The 26,587-nt window shown below is 36.6% G+C and overlaps 1 protein-coding gene across 1 annotated transcript; it reads left to right on the top strand.

Moving 5' to 3' along the window:
- The first annotated feature begins 148 nt into the window (after window positions 1–148).
- LOC140162838 (ATP-dependent RNA helicase DHX58-like) lies at window positions 149–17,033 on the top strand. Its single transcript, XM_072186150.1, has 7 exons — window positions 149–255; window positions 1,477–3,618; window positions 4,781–4,963; window positions 6,663–6,831; window positions 7,302–7,425; window positions 13,839–14,067; window positions 16,459–17,033. Exons 2-7 carry the CDS (start codon window positions 1,548–1,550, stop codon window positions 16,659–16,661), a joined length of 2,979 nt encoding a protein of 992 aa, XP_072042251.1. The 5' UTR covers window positions 149–255; window positions 1,477–1,547; the 3' UTR covers window positions 16,662–17,033.
- Window positions 17,034–26,587: the final 9,554 nt, after the last annotated feature.

The raw sequence follows: 26,587 nt of genomic DNA, 5'->3' as shown, positions 1-26,587 counted from the left end.
GGCAACTGTACATATTGTTGTCAGCCATCGGCGCTCAACTCATAAAACTACAAGAGGGATCCATAGAGTTTGTTATCCGTTTCAATAGCAAAGAAAATCTAGAGAAATTTTGGCAAGCTTACAAGTCGGGTCAACTGCAGAAGGAGTTAGCCAAGTGCCTTATCACTAAAGATCTGGAAACTCAGGCTAAGTGCAAACTGGATCTTACAATTAAGATTGATGAAGCCATTTACAAACAAGGATTGGATGCTTTAGGTATTATAAATATTATCAGACAATTAAATCCACACTTGCTTGAATTGCTTTGGTGTATAGGCAAAATTTCCCAAGGGGGGCAAATTTCAGTGCAAAGGTCGGTCAGGCATTGGGGGGGTTCTGAAGGTTAAAATTACCCTAATATATCATAAAAATCTGAAAAAAAATCTTAAGATTTTTTATAAGCATATTTTCTACAAATGTTAGCAAAATTTTATAAAGAAATTGGGTGAGAACAGGATTTTTACCATATGGTGAGAGCAAAATGTGCAAAATATTGGGTCATCAGGGGAAAGACTGAATGATTGGACCTAAATCAGAGGCTTTGGGTGAGAATATGACAAGTGGTTTTAATTGGGCCTCCATTTTCACACATTTTCTATGGCATTTTTCTCAAATTGCCCCCCTCTAACTGCTCTAGATCTGCCACTGAACACCCCCATGATATACCATTGCCTAACAATAGTAACTGAAATGGTAAATGGAACTTTATTCTTTCTATTTAAAAACAATTCACTTGTTTTAAAGAAGGGAATGTTACCCACATGGTCGCATTTCAGCACATCACATCAAAGCTTTCATTGGCCGTCCATTCCATTTTAAAATAGGGTCTTTGAGTGAAAGCCAAAAGAAGCCTCTATCATTGATTTTCTATTTCAAAATGACTATTGTTTATTTCAAAGTAAGTGACAATATCAGTGATAAGTGAAAGTTGATGTTCAAATTGAAAAATATGGTTCTTTGGGTGGCAGATCAAATGGAAAAATATTATTATTATTATTATTATTATTATTATTATTATTATTGTTATTATTATTATTATTAAACAGCATTTATGAAGTGCCTTATCAAAGAGATCAAGGCACTTTACAAAGAGACTTTAAAAATTACATCTTAAATTACAACTTACATTACACATACTAAAAACATTGCAAACACTGTTAAGCTACAAATAAAGGGTCTTTAGGTGACACAGCATCTTTGGAAAGAAATGGAATATTTGGGTGACAGCGATGCTGAAAAGAGGGGTCTTACATACGCGGCACCTCCGAGGTGGGAGTGCCCCTATGCTCCCTCTCCCCGGGCATACTCTCCCCGGGTGATAATACTCGTACACCAAGGGATACATCTCACCACATTCTGTGCAACTATTAACCTGTATACAAAACTTTGGGATATTTAACATTTCTTTTTTTTTGTCTCTAACTCTCTTTCCTACAGCTGGGGGCTCCCAGGGATTCCAGATAGGCACTAATATAGACCAGAGAGTACCTTCAACTTTGGATCCAGCTATGCAGGGGGCCACATCCAATCCGCAAATTACACCAGAAAATACTCCAGCTATCCAAATCACTCCTCACACTTCCACTGCCACAACATCTCAGACACATTTGCAGGACATATCTGCACCAGTTGGTAGCAAATCTTCAACGGAAGCAGTACGTCCGCAAGACTTGTCTGTGAGACCCAAAGAAAGGAAATTTAACGTCAACGCAACAACAGCCAATCAGCAGGATACCTTGACCAGACAGAAACCTACTGGGGACTCTGCAGATGCTGCATATGATATTAATTCTGGTGGCGTTCAAAATCAAACCAAGCATGTTGGTCCAAGTCAAATTGGTGCAGACAATAGTTTGCCGTCGTCTAACACCGGTGAGAATCTTAATGACAGGCCTTTCAAGTCACTGACATCACATTCTGAGCAGTACGACCAAAACCAGTTGCAGAGTATACTGGAGAAATCAGGCCCAGATTCGTCCGATTTGGGTGGAGAAATATTGACAGCATCAGCAGCATCCACACTGTCAGCAGTATCTACAGCATCAGCATCTACACCATCACCACCAACAGCAGCGGTGAACAGTGAGCATCAATCACTACATGAGGAGTCATCTGATGGTAGCAAATTAGTAAAGGAATTAGCAGACCTATCCCTGGATGGTCCTGGGGTTGATGATGTTGATCCAACAAGTGGTATGGCTTCAGATAATAAGGATGATTTGGAAACAGATGCACCTGATGAAAGTATGGATGACAAGACAGCTAATCCAAATCAGATGTCAACCATCAAAGAAGGTACAGAGTCCATCTTACCAGCTGATAACAGTGATGACAAAGGAGGAGCATCAGTCTTGTCAAATTCTTCAATGGGTAGTTCCATTTCTCCAGATGACTCTGGTAGTAGCTCTTCAGCCATGTCATCATCCGACTCAAAGCCACAACATGAAGAATCAGATGAGCAACCTAATACAGGCACACAGGTAAAGCAGCTACGAGCCTACCAGACAGAGCTAGCAACCCCTCCCATGAGTGGTAGTAACTACATCATCTGCGCACCAACTGGCAGTGGTAAGACACTCACAGCAGCTGCTATCTGTCACCATTTCTATCAGCAATCGGTTACCAACAACAGCGACTTCAAGGCTCTTTTTATTGTCAATATCCGCCATCTGACCAAACAACAGAGGTATGAATTTAAGGAGAGATTTCCAAGAGATGCGGTCAGGACAATTGGGGATACAGGTCTACTAAAAGATGTGCTGTTTGCAGATGGAGTAAGTGTTGTGTTTGTAACTGCACAGATAGTTGTCAATGCACTACAGAAAAGAGAGATCCAACTTCAAGATATCGCCATGATGATCTTCGATGAGTGTCATCATACAACTCAGAAGCATCCCTATAATGAGATCATGAGAAGATACCTGAAGGAGAAGATCAAATATGAAGAAAGAAAGGTTGGCAAATCTGGCAATCACCTTCCACATATAATTGGTCTGAGTGCATCACTTGGATTTAACAATGTTGTGACTCTTTGCAGTAATCTAGATGCCAAAAATGTCTTGCAAGTCAGCAAGCACAAGAAAGAACTCGCAGAATATATGAATGCACCTGAAAATGATACCATACTATACGCTTCGCGTCGGAGAGCTGATCAGAGGGACTTGGGACATATTCTTGAAAACATCATGTTCCTAATAGAAAAAGATGTGTGGGGAAATGAGTCCAAAGGGGAGTATGGTACGCAAGTTTACGAGATGACCATGAAGGAGTGTCAGAATGATACGAGTGATAGGAAGCAATATATTGCAGCTATGTACTTATATGAGTACAACAGAGCTCTAATGCTGTATGAAGATCTTACCGCTATTACTGCTTTCAAATATCTAGAGGCATTCATGGAGAAAAGGGACTTGGAACAGGAGCAGATCGATATCGAAGACTTGTGTAGGAGGCTTTTTGAAGAAGAAATGGTTGAGATGAAGAGAATATGTCAGGAAGAGCGCAAGTTGCCCAACCCAAAATTGGTAGAACTGGCCGAGCTGCTGAAGAAGAAATTTGAAAGCAAGCCGGGATCTAAAGGTAAGAACAAACTGTTAAAAAATAAGGCTGAAAATATGTTCATCTCAGAAGAAAATGGGAACACCCTATGGAAAATACATGTATTTTGTTGTGCCATTGGTCCCCCTCTCCTCAAAAGGCTATGTACATGTACTATGCAGGATTATTTTTGTCCTACTTTTTATTTTATATTAGCCACTTTGTAGCTAGCATATTTTTGAAAAAATTTCATGAGATTGAAAAACAAATTGAAAATATCTGAAAGTTTAGATTTCAAAAAGCTGTGAGCTAAGTCTTCTGAGACAAACCTGTTTTAGGTTTATGTTTAAGAAATCGGATAGCAACATTTGCACAGTATTTTCTGTGGGACATGAGAGCACATCAGACATCGAATTGCATTGAATACGAAAAATGTCCTTCTAATATCAAATGATTTTGATTTTTTTTTATTGGTGACATAATATAAATTTTATGCACTTGACCCCTTGTATAGTTTTAAAAGTTCAATCATGTTTCACAAGGTCAAAATCATATTGGGCTGTTCCAGTTGAATTCCATACACCCCCTATGGAAAACATGACCTTATAATCTCCCACACTCCCTGTGTGTGAGATTAAGGTTACGCTCATGTCTTCCATAGGGGGGTGTATGGATTTCAACTGGAATTGAGCAAAAGGTACTGGAAAACTGTATTGAGCCTAATCAGCACCCTGCTCCAACAAATTAGTGGATTTTATCTGTTTATATTAAGTGCATGCCCCCTTTCCATGCACAAATTTGTTATATAATCATAGCTAAACCACTTGGATAGTGAATTTTAGTGGTTGTGATGTGAAATGTTTTACAAGTCTAATTGCAAATCAAGCATTTGTTTCAATGAATAATGTCCATTTTGACTTTGATGTCATTCCACTTTTGGTTCAAGTTCCTCATAAATAGTCAAAGGTGAAATTTTTCCATGTAAATTCTGTTCTGTCTGTCATCAAAGTAACAGTTCTGTGGTAATCTGTCTGAGTGGGGTAGCCTTTTTAAGCACTCTCCTGGTCCCTGTTTGAAACGATTCTGCTAAGCATATCTCAGTAAGCATGCATGGTGCTGATTACATGTAGCTCAAATTCATTACATGTGTATTCTTAAATTGATCTGCAAATCAATTTTATTATTGCTAAATTTCTTGATACAGGCATCATTCTGACTCGAATGCGACTGGCAACAAACTCACTAATAGAATTCATTGACTCAGCACAAGCCTTGCAAGGATTGAAACCTCGAGTTGGTGCAGTCAGACTTGTCGGTAAAGGAGAATCAAGCGACTACTTTATGACGGAGAAAGATCAGAAGAAATCCCTAGACAGTTTCAGGGATGGTAAGTGGATGAAGCTGTAAAAGTATTGTATTAATTTGGCTACAGGGCATTATGCTTGCTGACATCGCATAGCAAAATGTAGCTCTGGCTCTCTGAGATAACCCACCTAAAGCCGTGGTTTTTTTTAAAGTTTAGAGTAATGCCATGTTGGATTTTGCAGGGACAGTTTTGAATTGTGTATTCTTAGCATAGGGCAATTTATTTTTTGAAGAGAAGTTGAAAAAATGGAATTTATATGAGTTACATAAAACAAAAATTAACATGTTTATTCATTCAATAAAAATAATATTTTATTTTGGTGAAATATGACTGTTCCATTATTATTCAGCAAAGACTAGACCATATACTAGATTACTACACCTCATGAAAATATTCAGTCCCATATTTTACTCATAAACATTCAAATGTGTACTAAAATAGCATCCCTTGTTTGCATGCTAACCAGTAAATTAATAATAAGGGAATCATTTTGTCTGCATAAACTGCTTTATCACCATTAGTGTGTTTCTATTGGGGCCATTATCCAGAAAAAACCCGGCTAAGAGATTAATTGTACCCAATAGAAACTGACCTTCTCCGCTATTCTCCGAATATAGCGGCGAGGGTTTTCCTGCGAAATTATCCTACTTTTGGTAGCTAGGATAATGGCGGAGAAATTATCCGGGTAACGCCAATAGAAACTGACAACGTTCCGACAGAGTGCGCATACAGGGAGAAAGCGGAAATTGACACGGTCAGGTGATTTATTTATCATTTTATCAGCTATGTTTTGAAGTAGCTGGCCTACAGCGTACAATTTTCACTCGGGAAAAAATAGGCATAAGATAAATCAGAAGTAACGGCTGAAAATCCTACTTTCGCGTGGACAACTGAAGGAATACAAGGGATTGCAGAGTGGTTTTGATTGCGGTGGGGGTGGTATAAGAGCGGTGGTATACACCATATTTTGTACATTGTAGTCACGCTCACGTCCCGACCTTAGCTGAGCATGAAAATTAAATATATTATATATACATGTAAGTTAAACTTTTCGATCGTAATAAGTCCCACCAAGGTCAACCCACACTTTTTGCAATGACACGAAATATGACCTTTCACCGGCAAGTATGATGATCGGACCACGCCGGCTGGTATTTTCCGGATAACATCCCCCAATAGAAATTGACCGTTAGCCGTCATTCTCCGCTATTACCCGGTGAACAATTTCACTGGAAAAATTCTGGATGCTTAATAGAAACACGCTACATGAGAACTAAGTGATTTTCTTACAGCATTTCTGATTGGTTTTACATGATATGCATCTGAGTGACTAATTAAAATGCAGCTTCTAAATATTTAAGCTCAATCCTCTTCAACCCAACCACCCATCTTTACTATGTTGCTGATTGGCTCAATATATCATATATAGTATTCTTTTAAACCAATCAGCCGGTAGTAGTCATAGGGTTATGGGCCAATAATAAATTATAAATTGACTGATGCTGGATGGATAAAGGTAATATGTGACACGATCTGATCCATGGGGGCCAAAGGAGGCATTTTTTGAAAATTGAGTTACTATAATTATTACATTATACATACAATAGACTATCATTTACTGAAAACACCAAAGGTCTAGCATACTTGGTTCTAAAGTTATGAAGTTTTTTGATGTCTATTTTCTTATTATGTATTAATCTAGATAAGATTATTATTTCAGATGACTCCTGCAACTTACTGGTGGCAACTGACATAGCCCAGGAGGGGCTGGACATGCCTGCATGTAACTTTGTCATCAGGTACAATTTTGTTAGCAACGAAATTGGGACAGTTCAGTCGAAGGGAAGAGCCAGGGCAAAGCAGAGTGAATGCTATTTGATTGTAGAAGAGTAAGTGAATTTTCTTTTATTGAGGAAACTCAGGAAAGTGAATATTAACAAAGTTTTTACGATTTACATTGTTGCTGTCCTGCAACCAGCATCCACTTCTTCAATGCCGACTGATGCCTGGGACTGATGATTTGTGTTTGGATCAAAAGTTTTAATCTTCAATCATATGATACACGTTTGCTGGTATAATTCCCTTTAATAATGTGATCACCCACAGTGTAAAGAGGACAGATATGCTGACATGTTATATTTTGGCACTGCATCTATGTAATATGGAGAACACCCAATAAGGGTGATGGCTGAGCGGTATAAGGCTATTCGCCATCTGTCTGTATTAACCTGCCCCCCCCCCAAAAAAAAAGCTGTACACTTTGCCTGTATAGTTGTGCCTTTTTGTCATAGTAGGGTAGCAAGTATATTCATCCATTTGTTTGCTCATTCTCTTGGTAAAACTTTGCTTTTTTGTACAGGGACTCCATCAATGACAGAAGAGAGCTAAGTAATCGAGCAAAAGTCACTGCTATGGAGAAAGAGATGGATGAATTTAATTTGCTTTCAGAAGCAGAGAGGATTCGGCAGATCACTAAACAACAGGTGAGAACAGGACTTTCATACAATGTAGATCTGCATGACAAAGACCCAAAAAATCTGTAAAATGTTATGAATTTGCTCAATCTGGGAAATACCCTTAAGGCCATGTGTCCTGAACTCGCCACCCTTAGCGTTACATGACAAATATTATGAATTTTTACACCAACCGGGTTTCTAATTAGATTATCTCGACAATCAGCAACCCTAAACTAGCAAAAGTATAGATTTTTGGAAAGCATAAGCAATTCAAATATATACATTTCAACTCATTACACAGGGTGACCTGCAAGTTATACAGGGTGGAATAAAAACGATTTTGATAAAAATGGGTCACTAAATGCATTGCTTATTACCAACTTACAGTAATAAACTGGAAGTAAACAACATTCATTTGGTTAGAGGATATGGAGAGCCAACTGACTTTGGAAGAAACCAAAATCACAGCTGTTTGGTAATATAGGAATATAGGGTGTCCCAAAGTATGTTAGATTTTTTTACAATTCAAAATATTTTGAACCTAAACATTTTCCCCCTAACCCATACTGAAGAAAATCTATACTTTGACTATGATAGGATAAGTAATTAAAATTTTACAGTAACTTTTAGATTTTGAAGACATCTGTATTACTTACTACAATGTTTAATATGACAATGGGAAGTTTTGTATGGAAAAGTTTGTATTTTCTAGACTAAACCAATCATAAATTATTAAAAACAATTAGTAGAATTGTTTAGCTGTAAGGCCATGAGTGTTTTAGATGCTAAATAGAGTCCAAATCCAATTTACAGCCTTTACAGAAGCAGATTACACACTAAAAATACCAATCCCATAGAGTTTGTGTGTACCACATCCCCCACCACCACATCCCCCACTACCGCCACCCTGCCCATTCTGAATTCTATGAAGCACAGTGTCAGTATTAAAAAAGTTCAAGTGTTTCTTTCACAGGGTTGAAAGTGCATTTTATTGAGCAATAAAATGAGACCACAAGCATGACAATACCTTCTTGCTTGACAGAGATATCATCATTTGTTTTGAGTCGACTTTGGCCAAATGTAACGTCGCCACTTTTTTTGGTGGCGAGCTCAAGACACACGACCTTAAACCATGTTTATAGGTAGCTTACTGGTCACACAGCTAACTGACTTGCTCAAATCTTTTTTTCCATCATCCGCCAATACTTTTTAGTCAAGAGTGTTTGACTGGAGCGGGATTTTGGACATGTGACTCAGATATGACATCAGAGTCAAATGACATGATGACAGGTTGGTAGACGGCTGGTAGGTGGTACACACCGTCGTCCCTATATCTTTGTGTCAAAAATTGCCGTGATAGTACGATGAATCCTCACGTTTTTCAACAGCTACGCATGGTGATTTTGTTCGAGATAGGCCGAGCGACTCAGGCTAAGCATACAATTTGAGATTTTGAGAGCCTGCCACACTGTTTCTATTCTATGTTTTTACGATTTTCGCATGATCAGTATCTATGGCTGGCCACCACCGCCACAACGTGGAGCTGCTACGCGTATCTTACTTTTCGCTTCGCGGAGCTAAATTGACCAATCATGTTAGATCTTTTCATTACGCGGAGCCAGTGGATGCATCCTCGTTCCAGAGAGAAAACTCTTGCCAAAATTAATGTTTACTATGGGGATTTTAAATGAATCGAATGTAAATAAACCACGACCAGTTGTACAGGATCAATACCATTGTTTGATTAGTGTATAGTCAATGTTACCTTGCATGCATGTGTCATGTGTGTGGCGTGTTTGTTTGTTTGTTTGTTTGTCTACTGTGTCAGGCCAGGATCACTGACACCCACGGTACTGATACTGTCATACTATCACGGTGATCATATTGTTGAATGTTGTTGACTTTAAAATAATCATGATGCAGTCATGTCTACAGTAGAATTCACCATGACCTTTGAAGGACTTAAACCCCATTAAAAGCTATTAAACCAAGATAGCACTCAATGAAAACAGCTCAACTATGTTACATCAGATCTTATCTTGTTAAATACACACTGCACTTGTGTCTGTTTTACCTGTGCAATGAGCAATGAGCTGGTATTATAGTTTCAGTTGGGTGAGCGATTATAAAGCGAACGCAAGGTAACAATACTGTGTGGGCTTTTGTTTACGAAATGAGACAATAGTCTGCTTATTGTTAACCAGCGTTCTTGAAAATGAGAAGCATAATGGTTTGCAGACTTAACACGGTTTAGAAATAATTTCTTCATATTTTTTGGTGTTATCTGTCGTTTACATATCCTTCCTAAAACACAAAAGTACCAATATTTCCAAACCTAAATTAGCTAAAAATTTAGGACATGTTACAAAACTATATTTTCTAGAATTTCAGAGAATACTTTTAATATTGGCCAGTTATTTTTTACACAGTGACGTCAACTAAGGAATGGCTTACACTTCTAACATACACTATTTGTAGAGGTCACACGTCAATGGTGAGTGCACTGAGTATTGTGTATAGGAAAACGGACAGTAACTACAGTATGTATGGCCTACTACTAGTATATAAAGTAAATCCGAACTGGTTTGCTGAAGGTCGAATTCCACAGGCCACACCGCGCATGTACAAATTAGCTCCCGGCGATACACTGCAGATCGCATAATTGTGTGCATGGTTTACCACCACTCTGCCTAGCTATATAGTTATGTACAATACTGTATGAGTTTCTTATGAGTGCATGTCCATCTTAATAATTAGTCGGTTCGTACTTTTCATAATTAAACTACTTTTTGAATCATAACTTTCGTGACCGAGGATATCTTGCAACTACGTGAAGCTCGTCTGGCAAATTCTTAATGAATAAATTTGCTTCACGTAATGAGTAAGTTGTACCTGATTGGTCAGTTTTACCTCAGAGTAATGACAAACTCTAACATGATTGGTCAATTTGGCTCCACGGAGCAAAAAGTCAGCTACGCGTAGCAGTGGCGGTTGCGGCCTACCATATCAGTATCCCATATGATATTTCTATTGCAAGAAAATTTTATTTGTTGTCAGGATCACAGGTTTTATTTTAAATACACTAACTGGAAATTAAGGATACATACTCTTGATTTCCATCCAACTTGTCCATGTTTTACATTTTTGCATATTTATGAAGTACATACATGTATTCAACACTTCAGATATTCAATTTGCAAATTTTGTGCCTAAAAAGTGCTTTTAAAAATGATAAAGCCATGCCTGTAAGCATGGTATGTATGTAACCATAAGTATCATTTTGACTTGACAATTAATACTTTTGAGTTTGTAATATGTTTAAGTCTAGATAATAAGCTTTTGTAATTATTTGTTATTTTGTACATGTATGTTTGTTTATGCACGGCCCCAAGGAAGAACAACTTTTGTTGAATTGGGCTTTCCGTGTTGAAATAAAGTCTAATATATGGTAATATATCCATTTTTACCCTACATAATATGTTGTTTACAGTTGCTAGGTGAGGCAATTGGGATTGCCAGACCCAGCCATATACATTTCTAAGACAGCTGAGCATAAAAATCCCTCTCATTCACAATATGTAATATCACAAGGTAGAGAAAATCCATAAAAATCAATATATTCAGACAATGACATAACACCAGCCCTGTTTCAGCATTATTGAACACCATCCCACAATTCACCTGCTTTTGACACCTCTTGATCTAAATAGCAGTGTATTATAATACATGTTAGTTTGTCACACATCAGCACACATGTATTGACTGCATTGATTTGTGGGAAGTGCTTTGACTTGAAAGATTAGGCTCTTCACCAACCTTCAAAAGAATTCCTTACTGTACTGTTGTATGCATGGCTAGTTGTCAATAGTGTGACTTGTAAATGAGGCTTTTGTGTGGGTCAAATACTTGAGGTCAATTCTGGGCACCATTTTGAAAACAATGTGCTTTTTATATGACTGGAGATATTTGAGATTTGGTCTATTTAACCTGTTCTTGAACCTGGATTTCGATATAATATAAAGGATGTATACATTTTGCTTGGGATATAAATGGTGAGTACAATTGAGATGGTAAACTAAGAACTGATTTGACACATAATGGCAAAACAGGTACCTGAATCACAAAAATGATTGAAACAGAAGCTTTTGAAAAAGTGTGTGATTTTGCAGAATGGTGGCAAGAAATGTTACTATTTTTCATCACTGCTGTAGTTTGGACATACAAACTTTGTACCTATGGCTTAAGTAGGTTTCAGTGATATATTGCAGCTAGTTTAAAATAAAAAATATGGGTCAAGAAAGAAAATAGAAGAACTTTAATGAATAAGCTTATGACCAAATGTGGAGCACTGAAAATTTACGTTTTCTAGAACTTGAAAATTATATTTCGGAGGTTCATATACCAAAGTTTGATAGCAAGAATGTAATTGTGGAATGTTTGACATATGCCTACAATTTGGTAGAGAAATCGGTGTGAAGTATGGTATGATATGAACGGTCCAAAAATAAAATAGCGAGTGGTGAGAGCGGGGACCCAAGTCATAGGCTTCCAGTGAAAATCTGATTAAGGCTATAAAAATAACAATAGGAAAATAATAATATATAAGCCTTTACCTTTAAGATGAGGTATAACTTTTATTTTTCCGATGATTATTTCTGGGCCAAATTTGATACTTAATGTGGCAAATTCATCCCATTTTTTTGCTCAAAACCTCAAAAGAGGCAGTAACCTTAAATACACTAATTAGTGAGGACCGGTATTTTGCTGTGGATATGTTTAACTGCAATTTTGATGTAAAAATTTGAAATCCACAGTAAAAAAGGGGATATATTCAACTCTTTGAGAAAATAATTATATAAAGGAATGCATGTAAAATCCAGGTGCAATACAATGTACATTATTGACACACTATCACTCTCTGTATCTACGTCAATAATAGAATATCGATTTCAATCGAATTGAATACATTGCTCCATTTGGAGTTAGTAGTTGACTACTGAGCGACCTAAGTGATCGATTGCTAGCCAATCAGATAGAACTCCTTTTCTTGCGTTCGGTGAAATACCACTTGCCAGTCGCTCACCAACGGAGTATTAAATTTATATTTATCGTATAGGGCGTCAACACTGTGTGGTGGCAACCCTTGAACCATTTTCTTAACAAAATATGAAGAAAACTGATATGTTAGGTTGCATCTCCTATATTCACACATAATCATGCCAAGGAATAGAGAAATTAAGATTGGTCTCTTTTGACAAGAAAATACAGTGTCTTAAAGTTTTTGTCATCAGAGAAGAACTGCACTTGTTTACATTTTGAGAGCGTGCAGAGCGTAAACACGGAAGTGGGGTTCTGATTGGCTGATTTAATGGTCTGACAATCATAACAACAGACCGATAATTTGATTGGCCGATATTATACGCATCAAAACGTTGGTCGGCGCAGTTCGGCGCTCTTGAAAGGAACAAAAAGATCTGCGTAGGTTGCTCATTAACAGGACGCTTGCGTCAATCTGAAACCCAGTGTAGTTTATTCAGTGTAGGGGTCTGGCACCATTATCAAATTCACCTAATGGCGCATATGGGCTCATTGACATATATAACTGGAATATTTTAGACACAAAATTGAGCCAAAAATCCCACCAGCAAATAAGGGCATGGACCCTTGGTGTGGATTTTCAGAGGGGTGTGAAAATGGGGGTCAATGTAAATATAATTAACCATTCACAGCCAGGGGTGGGATCCAGGATTCTAAAGGGCTCCGCTCATGAATATTTTCTTACAGGACCGCCTCCCTCACACTCCTTATTGCGGCAAATATCAGTGTTAGGCACCAGGAACAAATTTGTTTGATCTTTGGATCGACCGCCGATGCTGCTTCGATGCTTGTTATTAATGACCTAACAACTAAATTAATCACAGAATTAATACTAAATTTATATTGGTCAATATCAATACAGGCAAAGATTCACATGTTACCACAATTAATAATAGTCAATTAATTGATTTCATAAATAATAGGGATCGAACCAAGCATCGATGGTCGATCGAAAGATCAAACTAATTTTGTTTCTATTGCCTTAGCAATATGAACAATATCACTGAAATTGTGCATATTTGTGAATACATTTTTTATGAAAAAGTGTGATTTAGTTAAGCTATATAAGCTTCTTTATGCAAAAGTGTGATTTACTTATAGTTCTGTAAATGAAAATTCTTGAAGCGTATTTGGCAATGGAGGTTGAAGTTTTAACTACAATTGTGATGTCCAGCATACAAGTTTTATGGCATAGAAAATAATGTGGAAATCGGTCATCTGTTGATGGAAAAAGTGCAGGGATGTGTTTATAACAGACAATAGTATAAATACCATGTTGGTTGGTCTGCTACAGGATATAGAAACCATCTGAAATGGTGTTACATGTATTCTGTCTTGTATAGGAAGTTATCTACAAAGATCTAAAAGAGGAAGCTGGAGCAAACAAACTACAAGCTCAAATGTCAGTTGCAGCGGATATGTTATGTAGGGAATGCAAAACTTACATCACCAATAGTTCATTCATGAGAAAGAATGGATGCAACTACACCTGTGTTGATCCAGATGTAGAGGACAAAGTTATTGTGGTACTTAAGGAGAAACCTGACCGCTACAGAGACTCAGAAACTATAGGTAAGTCAGAAACTGGAAATGTTTGTGTATATACATGCATGTGTACAATGTATACTGCGCCAATAAAGTATCCATACACTTGGAAAAATAATCACAATTTCTAAACTGAACAATATTGGGGCAAATTTATTTTTTTAATAGATGCACTATCTAATCCTGCACATTATGACACCACATTGAATCCAATGTGACTTCAAAAAGTAAAGTTACAAGCATTTGATTAGACGAAGGTCCCGTTTTAAAAGTGTCAAACTGGCCTGTTCAAAACTCCACAGACCACAAATCTGGTTTGAGAGTGGTGAATGGCTAATTTATGCGTTTGGCTTTAATTTAAAACAAAAGGAACAAAAGAAAACTGAAACAAATAAAACTGACAAATAAAATGAAAGTTATGAAACGCTTCATTGAAAAAACTGTGTTGTCTCTTTCTTGCGCTTGTTGGAATCTTTTTGCGCCTTGTATATATAGGCCAGTTTGTCACTTTTAAAACTGGACCTTCGTCTATTCAATTGCTTGTAACTTTACTTCTTGAGGTCACATTGGATTCAACGTGGTGTCATAATGTGCAGGATTAGATAGTGCATCTATTAAAAAAACAAATTTACCCCAATATTGTTCAGTTTTGAAATTGTGATTATTTTTCCAAGTGTAAGGATACTTTATTGGCGCAGTATGTAATCTTTTCCTGTAAACTTTTGACGAGAGCATATTTTTAAGCGTACATTGCATATTTATTGTATTGTAACACACTTGTCTCCGTGTGGCTGCTGATGCGAGCTGCTGTTGTCATGTGGAAATTTATTAATGAACTTATGCCATACGCATTGTTAGCTCCAACTTTGCAACATCACAGTAGTACGCACGCGTCAAAGGCTTACAGCAAAATGTTATAATAATTATGAAGAGTTACGATACGTATGCTGCCCCTTTTGCTTACTTATCACACTGTTAAAAAATTGATATACCCCTTGAAAACTGAGATTAATTTTGCATGGGCATCTGATGCAGAGAGCTTGTATTTTCTCATAACCCAGTCAAATTTCAGGCCTTGAGATATGTTCATCTACATTAAACAAAAAAGTGGTACCCTCAATCATCTCCCATGATGGTATTACCACTTGGGGTATATACCATCAACTGTTCTATGATAATTTCATACACAAATTGAATACCTGAGTGGAAGAAAGGCCCAACTCCATCAAAACTGTTTTTAAGGTATTAAGAAAAAACTTAATATTTGGAAAAGTTTTATAGGCAGAATGTTTTCATCTTCAGGGGACCTTTAATACATGAGCATACAATATTACATACATTAAAAATTATATATGATGTTTCCATGGCAATGGTACAGGTCTTAATAGGGACTGGAGTTGGGCCCTTCTTCCACTAATATAATGCAAGTGCCAGTTCCGTATTAAGCAGATGTGTTATAAATAGCTACAGAAAGTTGGCAATTATCCATTAATTGCAGAAGTATAGAAGCATGTAATATGTTAGCACGAAAGTTTATTGCAGTGAAAAGCAGATTTCATGGATGAACGAAATTCCTCTTTAACCCAATATTTGTGTGGAAGGGCCCAACTCCATGGAGTTGGGCCTTTCTTCCATGAAAGCCATGATTAAAATCACTGTTTTAGACCCTAAATGCGTCACACGCGTTACTTGCCTTGCCTAAAAAAACACCCCCTTTTACTTGTTTTTTGGTCACGCATGCATACAGACCATTTATGTGAGTGCCCCCCCGGGACATGGAAGACTATTTAGATAGTGGATTTTGGCTCGTCTTTCACACACAAGGAAGAACAATCTGCTGGCAATAAAATACTGAGTCTAACTCATTTTTGTAAAAAAATGGAGTTGGGCCCTTCTTCCACTCAGGTATTCAATTTTGCTCCAAATTTGATAATAATTGCATGGATTCAGACTTTTCATCACACAAGAATCCAGAATTTCATTTGAACCTCTGAAGTTTGGTTTACCAATGCTCTACCAATTGAGCTAAAAGATAAGCTGGGGAAGAGCAGAAGATATTAATAGATATCTATATCTATGATCCAGATACTCTAGTTATCTTCTCATCCAAAAAGCATATAGAGAGGTTGGAATCAGATTGTTTTAGGCAATAGAAAATCTTTCGATCGAACTATCGATGCTTGGACGATCCTTATTATTTATGAAATCAATTAACTATTGTTAGTTATGATAACATATGAATTTTTGCCTGCATTGATATTGACCAATATAAATTTAGCATTAAATCTGATTCATTAGTTGTTATTAGTTCATAAAATAACAAGCATCGAAGCAGCTAGCTTTAATGGTCAATCGAAAGATCGAAAAAATTTGGTTTTGGTGCCTTATAACTAATGCATCTTCCGTTTATTTTACTAGGTGTATTTAAATGTGCGAATCCATCATGTGGACAGCAACTTGGCATCGCAGTCAACTTTCTCCAAGATGACAATTTCAATCGCAAGGGATATGGTTTCAGTGTGAAGAGCTTTCGTTTTGATTTACCGCCAATATTCCAACGCAACACCTTCAAACAGTGGCAGAAAGTTCCAGTTGATATTCTGGAAGATAGTTCAGAATAATAATGCACAACAGTGTATATTATGAAAGAATATTCAACTTTTAACTGATAGGGAAATGATCAATAATGTGTTCTGTTCCCACAAAACAAAAAAATTAATAATCATTTTCATTTTCAAATTGTATTTTCATGGATGTTGAGTGAACGGAGGACTTTCAAATGAAATTATTGACTCAAAATTTATAATACTAATAATATATATTTATAATAGTTATTATTTATTATTATATTTTATAACTCAAAATTTAACAATAATTAAATTGTACAAATCCTATTACAGGATTAACAGTGACAGATTTTAGTACTGGGAGAAAGCTCATACATGTACATGTAATATGTTTCTAATAACCCTACTAAATTGTAGACCTAGAATATGGAAGACATATGGAAACCATGGATCTTCCACATGGGAAGTGTGAATTTCAAATAGGGTTACCTGATGATAGGGTGACTCCATTTGAAATCTACACCCCCTGTGTGGGAGATTAATTAAGGTCATGTCTTCCATAGGGGGTTTGTGGATTTCAACTGTATAATGTTGGATGAGAGTCACAGTTTTAGATCTTAAAATATAACCATACTTTAAGGCTCTATAACCCACCTTTGCACAGTATTCATTGTGGGACCTAAGAGCACAGAAACACCAAATTTTCATTCTGAATACAAGGAATGTCCTGATTTCTCGGAACTGGTAATTAGGCATATAGTGATGCAATTTGGTGGAGGGGTGGCAGTGACTTAAAATTCACTGTCCACATATAATGTGTATATAGTGAGCTTAATTTGTTGACCATTGGCAATTAATTGTACATGAAGTCCCTGAAGTGGGAATAACACTGCCAGTTGCCAAACTTAACTGTATACACCTTATTTGTATCATATGGATGTTTAAATTTTGATAGTCAGCATATATGTGGTGTGATCAATCAAAATCAGTCTGAAGTCGGACATATATTCAATTTTCAGTTTCTTATATGGGATTGTAAACAGCATTTGCAAATGCTACATTTTGCAGAAAACCCCATTGAATATGGACAACCAGTTCATAAGATATAAGCAGTTAAAGAGTTAAAGAGTTAACAACAATAGGAAACAAAAGGAAATAGTTCCTTTGTTTGAAATTAATATTTTTTACTTCCGACTGATTTTGCCTGATCATATCACATATTGAAAATAATAAAACATGTTTCTATCTTTAATAGTTCTGGTTATGCCTCCGCCGGAGGTATTCTCTTGGTCGGGCTGACGACACAAAGGGGAAATAGCCTTGTAAAACCAGCGTGCGCATTTGCAGTTCCCCTTTCTCGAGCTGCATGGTTGCTATGTGGGCGCTTGTGCAAAGGGGACAATATTCCCGGATGTCCGACCGAGTGAATTATATGTTTCCTGGTTGTCCGTCCGTCTGTCTGTGTGTCCGTTCATCCGAGCTTGGGAGTGAAATTTCTCAGAACTGGTAAGGCGTATAGTGATGCAATTTGGTGGAGGGGTGGCAATTGGTGGTCTCCAAATTTTAGCAGGTTTTTGTCGCAAAGTATGGTAATTAAGTACCTAATTTGCATAATTTATGCATATCAAGCAAAATAACCTTGTGCACAGATTATTTGGAGATCTATACGAGTTACAGTGATGAAACTTGGCGGAGAGTGGCTCAGCCAGAGGTTCTTGACCTGATTTGCTTTTCAGCACAAAATTTACGTAATCGCAAGGCCATTTGGGGTCATCCGGGGTCAAATCGCCATATATTGTTGCAGGTTCATGAAATTTGGTGGGAACGACTACTGTAGGAAGAAAAAATGTCAAGGTCATTTTGAGGTCATCCAAGGTCAAATTGCCATAGATTGTCGCAGGTTCATGAAATTTTGTGGGGACAACCACTGAAACCAGTCAAAAATGTCAAGGTAATTTTGGTCATTCGGGGTCATCTGGAGTCAAATCGCCATAGACTGCTGCAGGTTCATGAAATTTGGTGGGAATGGCCATCTTAGTGAGACAAATAATGTGAAGGTCATTTTGGGGTCAAATGAAAGTGCACCAGGTAAAATGATGGGCGTCGAGAACCACATATGTCGAGAACCGCGAAATTCTAGTTTTATCATAATTTGCAAACAGAACATTATTAATCCAAGATTGGCTTAAAACTTTGTGTGTATCGAGCAAAATGCACTAGCAACATGCAGCACTGTGGAAGTATAAGTTGAATTGTATGGTGACACTGTGGCTGCCTGGGTAGATTCCCCCAACTATCTGATAAATTGTCCCCAAAGATCAAATATCAGCTTCTGAATCTATGGCAGACAGAGCTATGAAGTTCCTGGTCCCTTGTTTATCTAATCTCATTATCATATAGTGTGAGCCAAGTGTACACTTTATCAACTGCCTAAAGTTCATGTACAATCATGGATTTCCAAATGGTGAGCAAATATTAATGCTGTAAAAATGTAATTTACAAGTATTTGTATTAATATTTCCATATAATTCGGCATGAGTGAAAAACACTAAAGTTTTACAGAGTACATACATTTGTATGTGGTGTGATCAAGCAAAATCAGTCTGATGTTGGACATATTCAATTTTCAGTTTTTTTTATAGGATTGTAAACAGCATTTGCAAAGCTACATTTTGCAAAAAATCCCATTGAATTTGGATAACCAGTTCAAAAGATATGAGCAGTTAGAGTTTCCAAAACAGTAGGAACTAGGAAACAAAAGGAAATACAAGGTGAGTCAAAAAAAGTGCAATAGAGCAAAGAATAGTTATTTATGTAAGAACCAAGTTGAACTTTCCTATTATTGAACGTTTTTATAAATGCCACACTCGACAGTGGCGTACCGTGGCCGCCCCAACCCCAGGGGGCTGAAGAAAATTCAATTTTGCCGCCCTTCCTCAACAGCCGAAAAAGGTTGACCCAATTTTTTCTCGGTCGTTTGAAAAAGTGAAGAGCAAAAAAAAAAAAAAAAAAAAAAGGGGGGTTTCCAAGCAGCACATTTTGATGTATAGTACCATTTTTTCAAAAAATTTTATGCTTTATCAAATTTTCCGCCCTTTTTTATTTACTAATTCTTTTTGCCGCCCCTGTTTTTGCCGCCCCTTCTTCTTCCGCCGCCCCTTCATTTTGGCTGCCCCCTGCTTTTGCCCCGGGGGGCTGGCACCCCCAAAATACGCGCATGCTAGATAGTCACCTTCTGTGAAAAAGTAAAGTGACTCGCTACTACCATTTAATTTTTATGAGTCCTTTTGCTGCGATACCCAGTTTCATTATTTGTCCACGAGGTACCATGTATTTTGAATGAGAGCACACAATGCACGATAAATGCACCAGCTCTAAAACTGACTTTAACTTAAATAAGATTGATTTTTGCGTTACCGTACTTTAATTTCTTTTTTCTGTTCAAACAAACTTTCTAACATTACTTAAAGTCCTTCATACCTCACTCGACTCCCAACCCCAGTTGTTTTTAACCTCAATATGTCCCACTTACTGTATATTTTGTAATCCACTCCAGTTCAATTTGCGCGCATTTCATTTCGATATTTGAAAAACCTGCCTACAAATTTATATGTGTTTGATAGAGAATAAACATCTTTAAAGTAAAGGGAAAATGAAAATAACAACAAATAATGTTTCTTCTCCTTAAACAAGACCAAGGACAATAACACTTTGGATGCTCCATTCTATTTCAATGCCAATGAGGTTAAGAAAATGGTACAAATGTAGTTAATTGTTCCAAATCTACCTTACACAGAGTGGGCCGATATTCAAATTTTAGATGTCTCTTGGGCAAACATTAAAATAGGGTATCGCTATAAAATGTGTCATAAAAACAAAACGGTAAATGCTAATTCTTTGATTTTTTCACACATGATCTCTAATGGATATGTTATGTATAAAATGTTTTAAAACATAAAAGGTTCAACTCGGTTCTTAAATAAAAATGGATTCTCTTCTCTATTGCACTTTTTTGACTCACCCTGTATTTCAGATTTTCAACCATTTTCATCAAATCTTGTCCCTCCCCTTAAAAGTTGCCCCCCCCCCCCATAAAAAATCTTGACTATGCCACTAATCTGGCATAACTCGGGAACTGAGATACCAATTTCAATTGAATTTTTCAATTTAATAAATGTAACAGATTGATATAAGGCAACAAAATAAAACCCTGTTTTACGGGAAATTGACATTTATTTGAAAAATAGTTGAATTTCTTGATCGCATCACACAGCTGCTTTTGTAGGAATGTTTAATTATCAGATTATTTAATTTTAATGCGAATATAATATTCCAGAATCAAATTCTGTGTAAAATGTATTAAAAATATGAATAATAAATTTGTGCAATCATAATTGGTCGGCTGTATTCCATAGTGGCGTATAGTGATTTTTGGTCATTTTTTGAAAATTGGCACATATGTTTTTAATGATGTTCTCTTTCATTTTTCTAAGTCTCATCAGTCATAATTAGCTAATTAATTAGTAATTAATTAATTAAATGTATGATATAGTTACAAAGTGACATTTTTGTATTCCATAGTGGCGTATCGACCATACGCCACTTTTTATACACATTTTATAATTATGAAATATCGGCAAAAATGAAAAACATTGTATGTCATAGTGGCGACGCAGATCGGACCTATACGCCACTATGGAATACTAACGATTTAAAATGTAACGCCATAGGGATTACACGGCGACCGAGGTGGCGACGGTTAACGTAAGGTTAGGGTATTGCGTTTTGTTCGCTTTTCCATAGTGACGTATAGTTTTATTGTCAGTTTGCCGGCAATAGTATGTATTTATTTCTTTTGAAAAATATATAACAATAAAATCTATTTAGTTTACTACAGAAATTTGACATCATTTACAAAATATAATGAATGTCTGATTTACACAACTCGATTTTAAATTGGCATTTCTTCAAACCCGATTTTCTCGAAAAGTTGTTTATTCATGGCGCCCACTATACGCCACTATGGAATACGGACGACAAATTTTGCATTCACTTGAGGAATATTGTGTCTATTCATTGTGACCTGCTACCACAAACTGCCAGCCTAATGTTGCAGGTTGGTATTTTCGAAATGCACTATGTGTTGGTGGTCTTTCTTTACTTCGTGTGCCTCCATTCGCAAAGGACATACTGGTTACTTCTGGCTTGAACAGATGGGCGGGAAACAAAGAGCATCAACTTGGTCAGCCAGCGGTGGAAGCGCTACCGGGGGGTTCGCCCCAAAAAAAAAAAATTTCTTGCCCCCCCCCCCAGTTTTGAGACGTTTGCCCCAAATTTTGTAAATTTCTGCTTTTTGCATTTCCCCCACAGAACCACAGAAATTCACTGTGCCCCCGAAAACAATTCCTGGTTCCACCACCCAAGATGTCTCCAACTAATATGACTCTATACTCATTTCGTTGTAGCAGATCACATTTGTGGTCGTATTAGGCAAAGAAATTGTTTGCTTGCCCTTTTGGGGTAGGTCGGTCAGTCAGAATTTTTATTTTAATGACTCACTACTGTATAGACAAATCCAAGTAGCCAAGTCATGGTCAGGATTTGGTCGGACATCTTTGGGTAGCCGCTAGCACCAACCTGGTGCTTTGAGCGTCAATTGTGCAAATAAAAGCCGCCTAACACCTAGAGAAGATGCAAGGACGAGGAGGGTTAATAGAATAATAGCTAATAATATATATAATGGAGATAATTCCGCAGGTAATCCCGTCGCATCTATTCATACATATAGTCCTTTTGTTCGCAAGTACATCAATGCCTAGATACCGCGTGTAGTTAATCCGATTATTATGTCACTTCAACAGCGAATAGACTATGCTGTGTGTTTTGTCGAAGGGAACTGTATTGTGTTATTCTTTTGTCTGCCTGTGTTTTCGCGGAAGGTGTAAAACGGGTGATGGAATGCAGTTTAAAATTTCCGCCAAGGCCGAATCATTTCACATTTTGAGTACATTGTAGCCGACGGCTACCCAACTAAAGGCTGCTAGTCAGGTGTAGGAATGCGTGTATTTGGATTCGTCTATAGACGAATCCAACGAGCCAAGTCATGGTCAGGATTTGGTCGGACATCTTTGGGTAGCCGCTAGCACCAACCTGGTGTTTTGAGCGTCCAATTGTGCAAATAAAAGCCGCCTAACACCTAGAGAAGATGCAAGGACGAGGAGGGTTAATAGAATAATATATAATAATAGAGATAATTCCGCAGGTAATCCCATCTCATCTATTCATACATAGTCCTTTTGTTCGCAAGTACATCAATGCATAGATCCCGCGTGTAGCTAATTCGATTATTATGTAGTAAGGTGTAAAACGGGTGATGGAATGCAGTTTAAAATTTCCGCCAAGGCCGAATCATTTCACATTTTGAGTGCATTGTAGCCGACGGCTACCCAACTAAAGGCTGCTAGTCAGGTGTAGGAATGAGTGAATTTAGATTCGTCTATAGGCTTGTAGGCAATGAACATTGGTCATCTGGAAAGATACCTATCATCAATACTTCACTTCAGACCTTCAATACGCAAGTTACACCATGTACCAGGGTTCGCAGGTTTTGGGGCGCATTGGTCTCCACTGAAAACCCACCCATCGATATACCAAAATCGCTGAAGAGGTATCACACACTGCAATAATTGTCTTTCAAAACTGCCGTCAATGAAAGAATAGTTTAAGGTCACTCAAGCGTAACAAATCCTTTATTCCATACAAGGATTGCTTCGTAACATCATAAAGAATCGATAGATATCGACTATTTAGTAGAAGTAACAACAGGACACAACAAAATTAATATACTGCATAACATTTTCCAAATAATTTTGTGCTTAACGGTTAGTAATTTTACAGGTTTTCAAAACTTGGAATTCACCATTTTTACGCAATATCCTGTAACTTCTATTAGCAACGTCCAATTTCTAAAATCTAAAATTCTTAAGACAGCTAAATATATGTAAATTTTAGAATTTAAAACAATACTACCAATAGTAATGCCCGTCATACCTAAAAAAATACAACTTTCCCGGTATAAATCATTCTGGGACACCCTGTATAAGTATACTATTCGGGTAGTTCCAAGTTTCATGTTTTTATTTGGAATTCACTTTTACATCAGCGGCACTCATCTATCTCATGGTGCATCCAAGATATTAAATATACAAACAAAACTTATCAATTATAAAGAATTTTGTTTAAAAAAAGTAAAAAGATACTCAATTAACAAGTAAAAGGTACATATAAATAATCTAAAGTGAGGAAAAAAACTAAAGAAAGAGAGCGGATGAAAGAAGAAAGAAAGCAGGAAAGAAAGAAAGTGCTTTCTTTCTTTTTAAAAGTTCTAACTTTTAAAAATGCTATCATCAGTAGATAAGCCTAACAAAATATATTCAACCTTTCTCAATTTCTTTGTATTTTACAAATAAATACTTTCTTGAGTAGATAGCGGAAAAACTAACAAGCAAACGAAAGCAACAGACAAACAAAAAACACCAAAACAAACTTTGCTAACAGACGTTTTCTAAATTCGTGAAATATTTTCTGTTGTTTTATTACGCCTGCAATCTTCAGAAGATAGCCGTTTGCGAGCGCGTTGGGAGAAAATGATGCAGATCGTAAATGATGCAGGTCGTAAGTGGGCTCGCGCGTGTTCACAGAAGATGATGGATGTCGCAACGGGTGATTTGCAAATTGCACCGTAAATAGTATCTTGAGTAGACAAAAAAACAAACAGACAGACAAACAAACATGAAATATACCAAATGATCTTTCTGACTCGTCTCATACTAAGTCTTATGATTTCCTTCTGTTTTGTATTATTTCATTAGGTTTACAAATGCTATCATCAGTAGATAGGCCTAACAAAATATATTCAACCTTTCTCAATTTCTTTGTATTTTACAAATAAATACTATCTTGAGTAGATAGCTGAAAAACGAACAAGCAAACAAATAAACAAACAAACAAAAAACATCAAAACAAACTTTGCTAACAGAAGTTTTCTAAATTTGTGAAATATTTTCTGTTGTTTTATTAGGCCCGCAATGCTATCTTCAGAAGATAGCCGTTTGCGAGCGCGTTTCGAGAAAATGATGCAGATCGTAAATGATGCAGGTCGTAAGTGGGCTCGCGCGTGTTCACAGAAGATGATGGATGTCGCAACGGGTGATTTGCAAATTGCACCGTAAATGGTATATTGAGTAGATAAAAAAACTCCAAACAGACAGACAAACAAACATGTAATATAAATAAAATATACCAAATGATCTTCTGACTCGTCTCATGCTAAGTCTTACGATTTCTTTCTTTTTTGTATTATTTCATTAGGTTTAAAAATGCTATCATAACAAAATATATTCAACCTTTCTCAATTTCCTTGTATTTTACAAATTATTATTTCATTAGGTTTATAAATGCTATCATCAGTAGATAGGCCTCACAAAATATATTCAACCTTTCTCAATTTCTTTGCATTTTACAAATAAATACTTTCTTGAGTAGATAGCGGAAAAACTAACAAGCAAACAAATAAACCAAAAACCAAAAAACATCAAAACAAACTTTGCTAACAGACGTTTTCTATATTTGTGAAATATTTTCTGTTGTTTTATTAGGCCCGCAATGCTATCTTCAGAAGATAGCCGTTTGCGAGCGCGTTGCGAGAAAATGATGCAGATCGTAAATGATGCACAGAAGATGATGGATGTCGCAACGGGTGATTTGCAAATTGCACCGTAAATAGTATGTATCTTGAGTATAGATAAAAAAACCAAACAAACAAACAAACATACAGACAGACAGACAAACAAACATGAAATATAAAAAAAATATACCAAATGATCTTTCTGACTCGTCTCATGCTAAGTCTTATGATTAACTTCTTTTTTTGTATTATTTCATTAGGTTTTTAAAATCATTGGTTACAAAAGACACTTTAAATGTCATACAGATATATTTATACTATAATTCATGTTTGTATGAGTTTCATAAATCAATACATTAATGTGGGCTATAATAATGTGGGCTATAATAAGACAAACATGAAATATACAAAAATATACCAAATGACCTTTTTGACTCGTCTCATGCTAAGTCTTATGATTTCCTTCTTTTCTGTATTATTTCATTCGGTTTTAAAATGCTATCATCAGTAGATAGGCCTAACAAAATATGTTTAACCTTTCTCAATTTCTTTGTATTTTACAAATAAATACTATCTTGAGTAGATAGCTGAAAAAAACTAACAAGCAAACAAAAAACATCAAAATAAACTTTGCTAACAAACGTTTTCTAAATTCGTGAAATATTTTTTGTTGTTTTATTAGGCCCGCAATGCTATCTTCAGAAGAAAGCCGTTTGCGATGCGTTGCGAGAAAATGATGCAGATCGTAAATGGTGCAAGTCGTAAGTGGCCTCGCGCGTGTTCACAGAAGATGATGGGTGTCGCAACGGGTGATTTGCAAATTGCACTGTAAATGGTATCTTGAGTAGATAAAAAAAACCCAAACAAACAAACAAAGAGGCAAACAAACATAAAATATACCAAATGATCTTTCTGACTCGTCTCATGCTAAGTCTTATGATTTCCGTCTTTTTTGTATTATTTCATTAGGTTTAAAAAATGCTATCATCAGTAGATAGGCCTAACAAAATATATTCAACCTTTCTCAATTTCTTTGTATTTTACAAATAAATACTATCTTGAGTAGATAGCGGAAAAACTAACAAACAAACAAATAAACAAACAAACGTACAAACAAAAAACATCAAAACAAACTTTGCTAACAGACGTTTTCTAAATTTGTGAAATATTTTCTGTTGTTTTATTAGGCCCGCAATGCTATCTTCAGAAGATAGCCGTTTGCGGGCGCGTTGCGAAAAAATGATGCAGATCGTAAATGATGCATGCCGTAAGTGGGCTCGCATGTGTTCACGGA

Source organism: Amphiura filiformis, chromosome 10, assembly GCF_039555335.1.
Source record: "Amphiura filiformis chromosome 10, Afil_fr2py, whole genome shotgun sequence".
Classification (NCBI taxonomy): domain Eukaryota; kingdom Metazoa; phylum Echinodermata; class Ophiuroidea; order Amphilepidida; family Amphiuridae; genus Amphiura; species Amphiura filiformis.
Note: the sequence above shows the minus strand (reverse complement) of the source record. Positions and strands in the feature narration are given on the sequence as shown.

Bases quoted from the DNA above. Each gene is read 5' to 3' on its own strand.
- LOC140162838 (XM_072186150.1), top strand. From the start codon at position 1,548: ATGCAGGGGGCCACATCCAATCCGCAAATTACACCAGAAAATACTCCA. The intron at 3,619-4,780 runs GTAAGAACAAAC...TTCTTGATACAG, and splicing joins AAGCAAGCCGGGATCTAAAG to GCATCATTCTGACTCGAATG. The intron at 7,426-13,838 runs GTGAGAACAGGA...TGTCTTGTATAG, and splicing joins GGCAGATCACTAAACAACAG to GAAGTTATCTACAAAGATCT.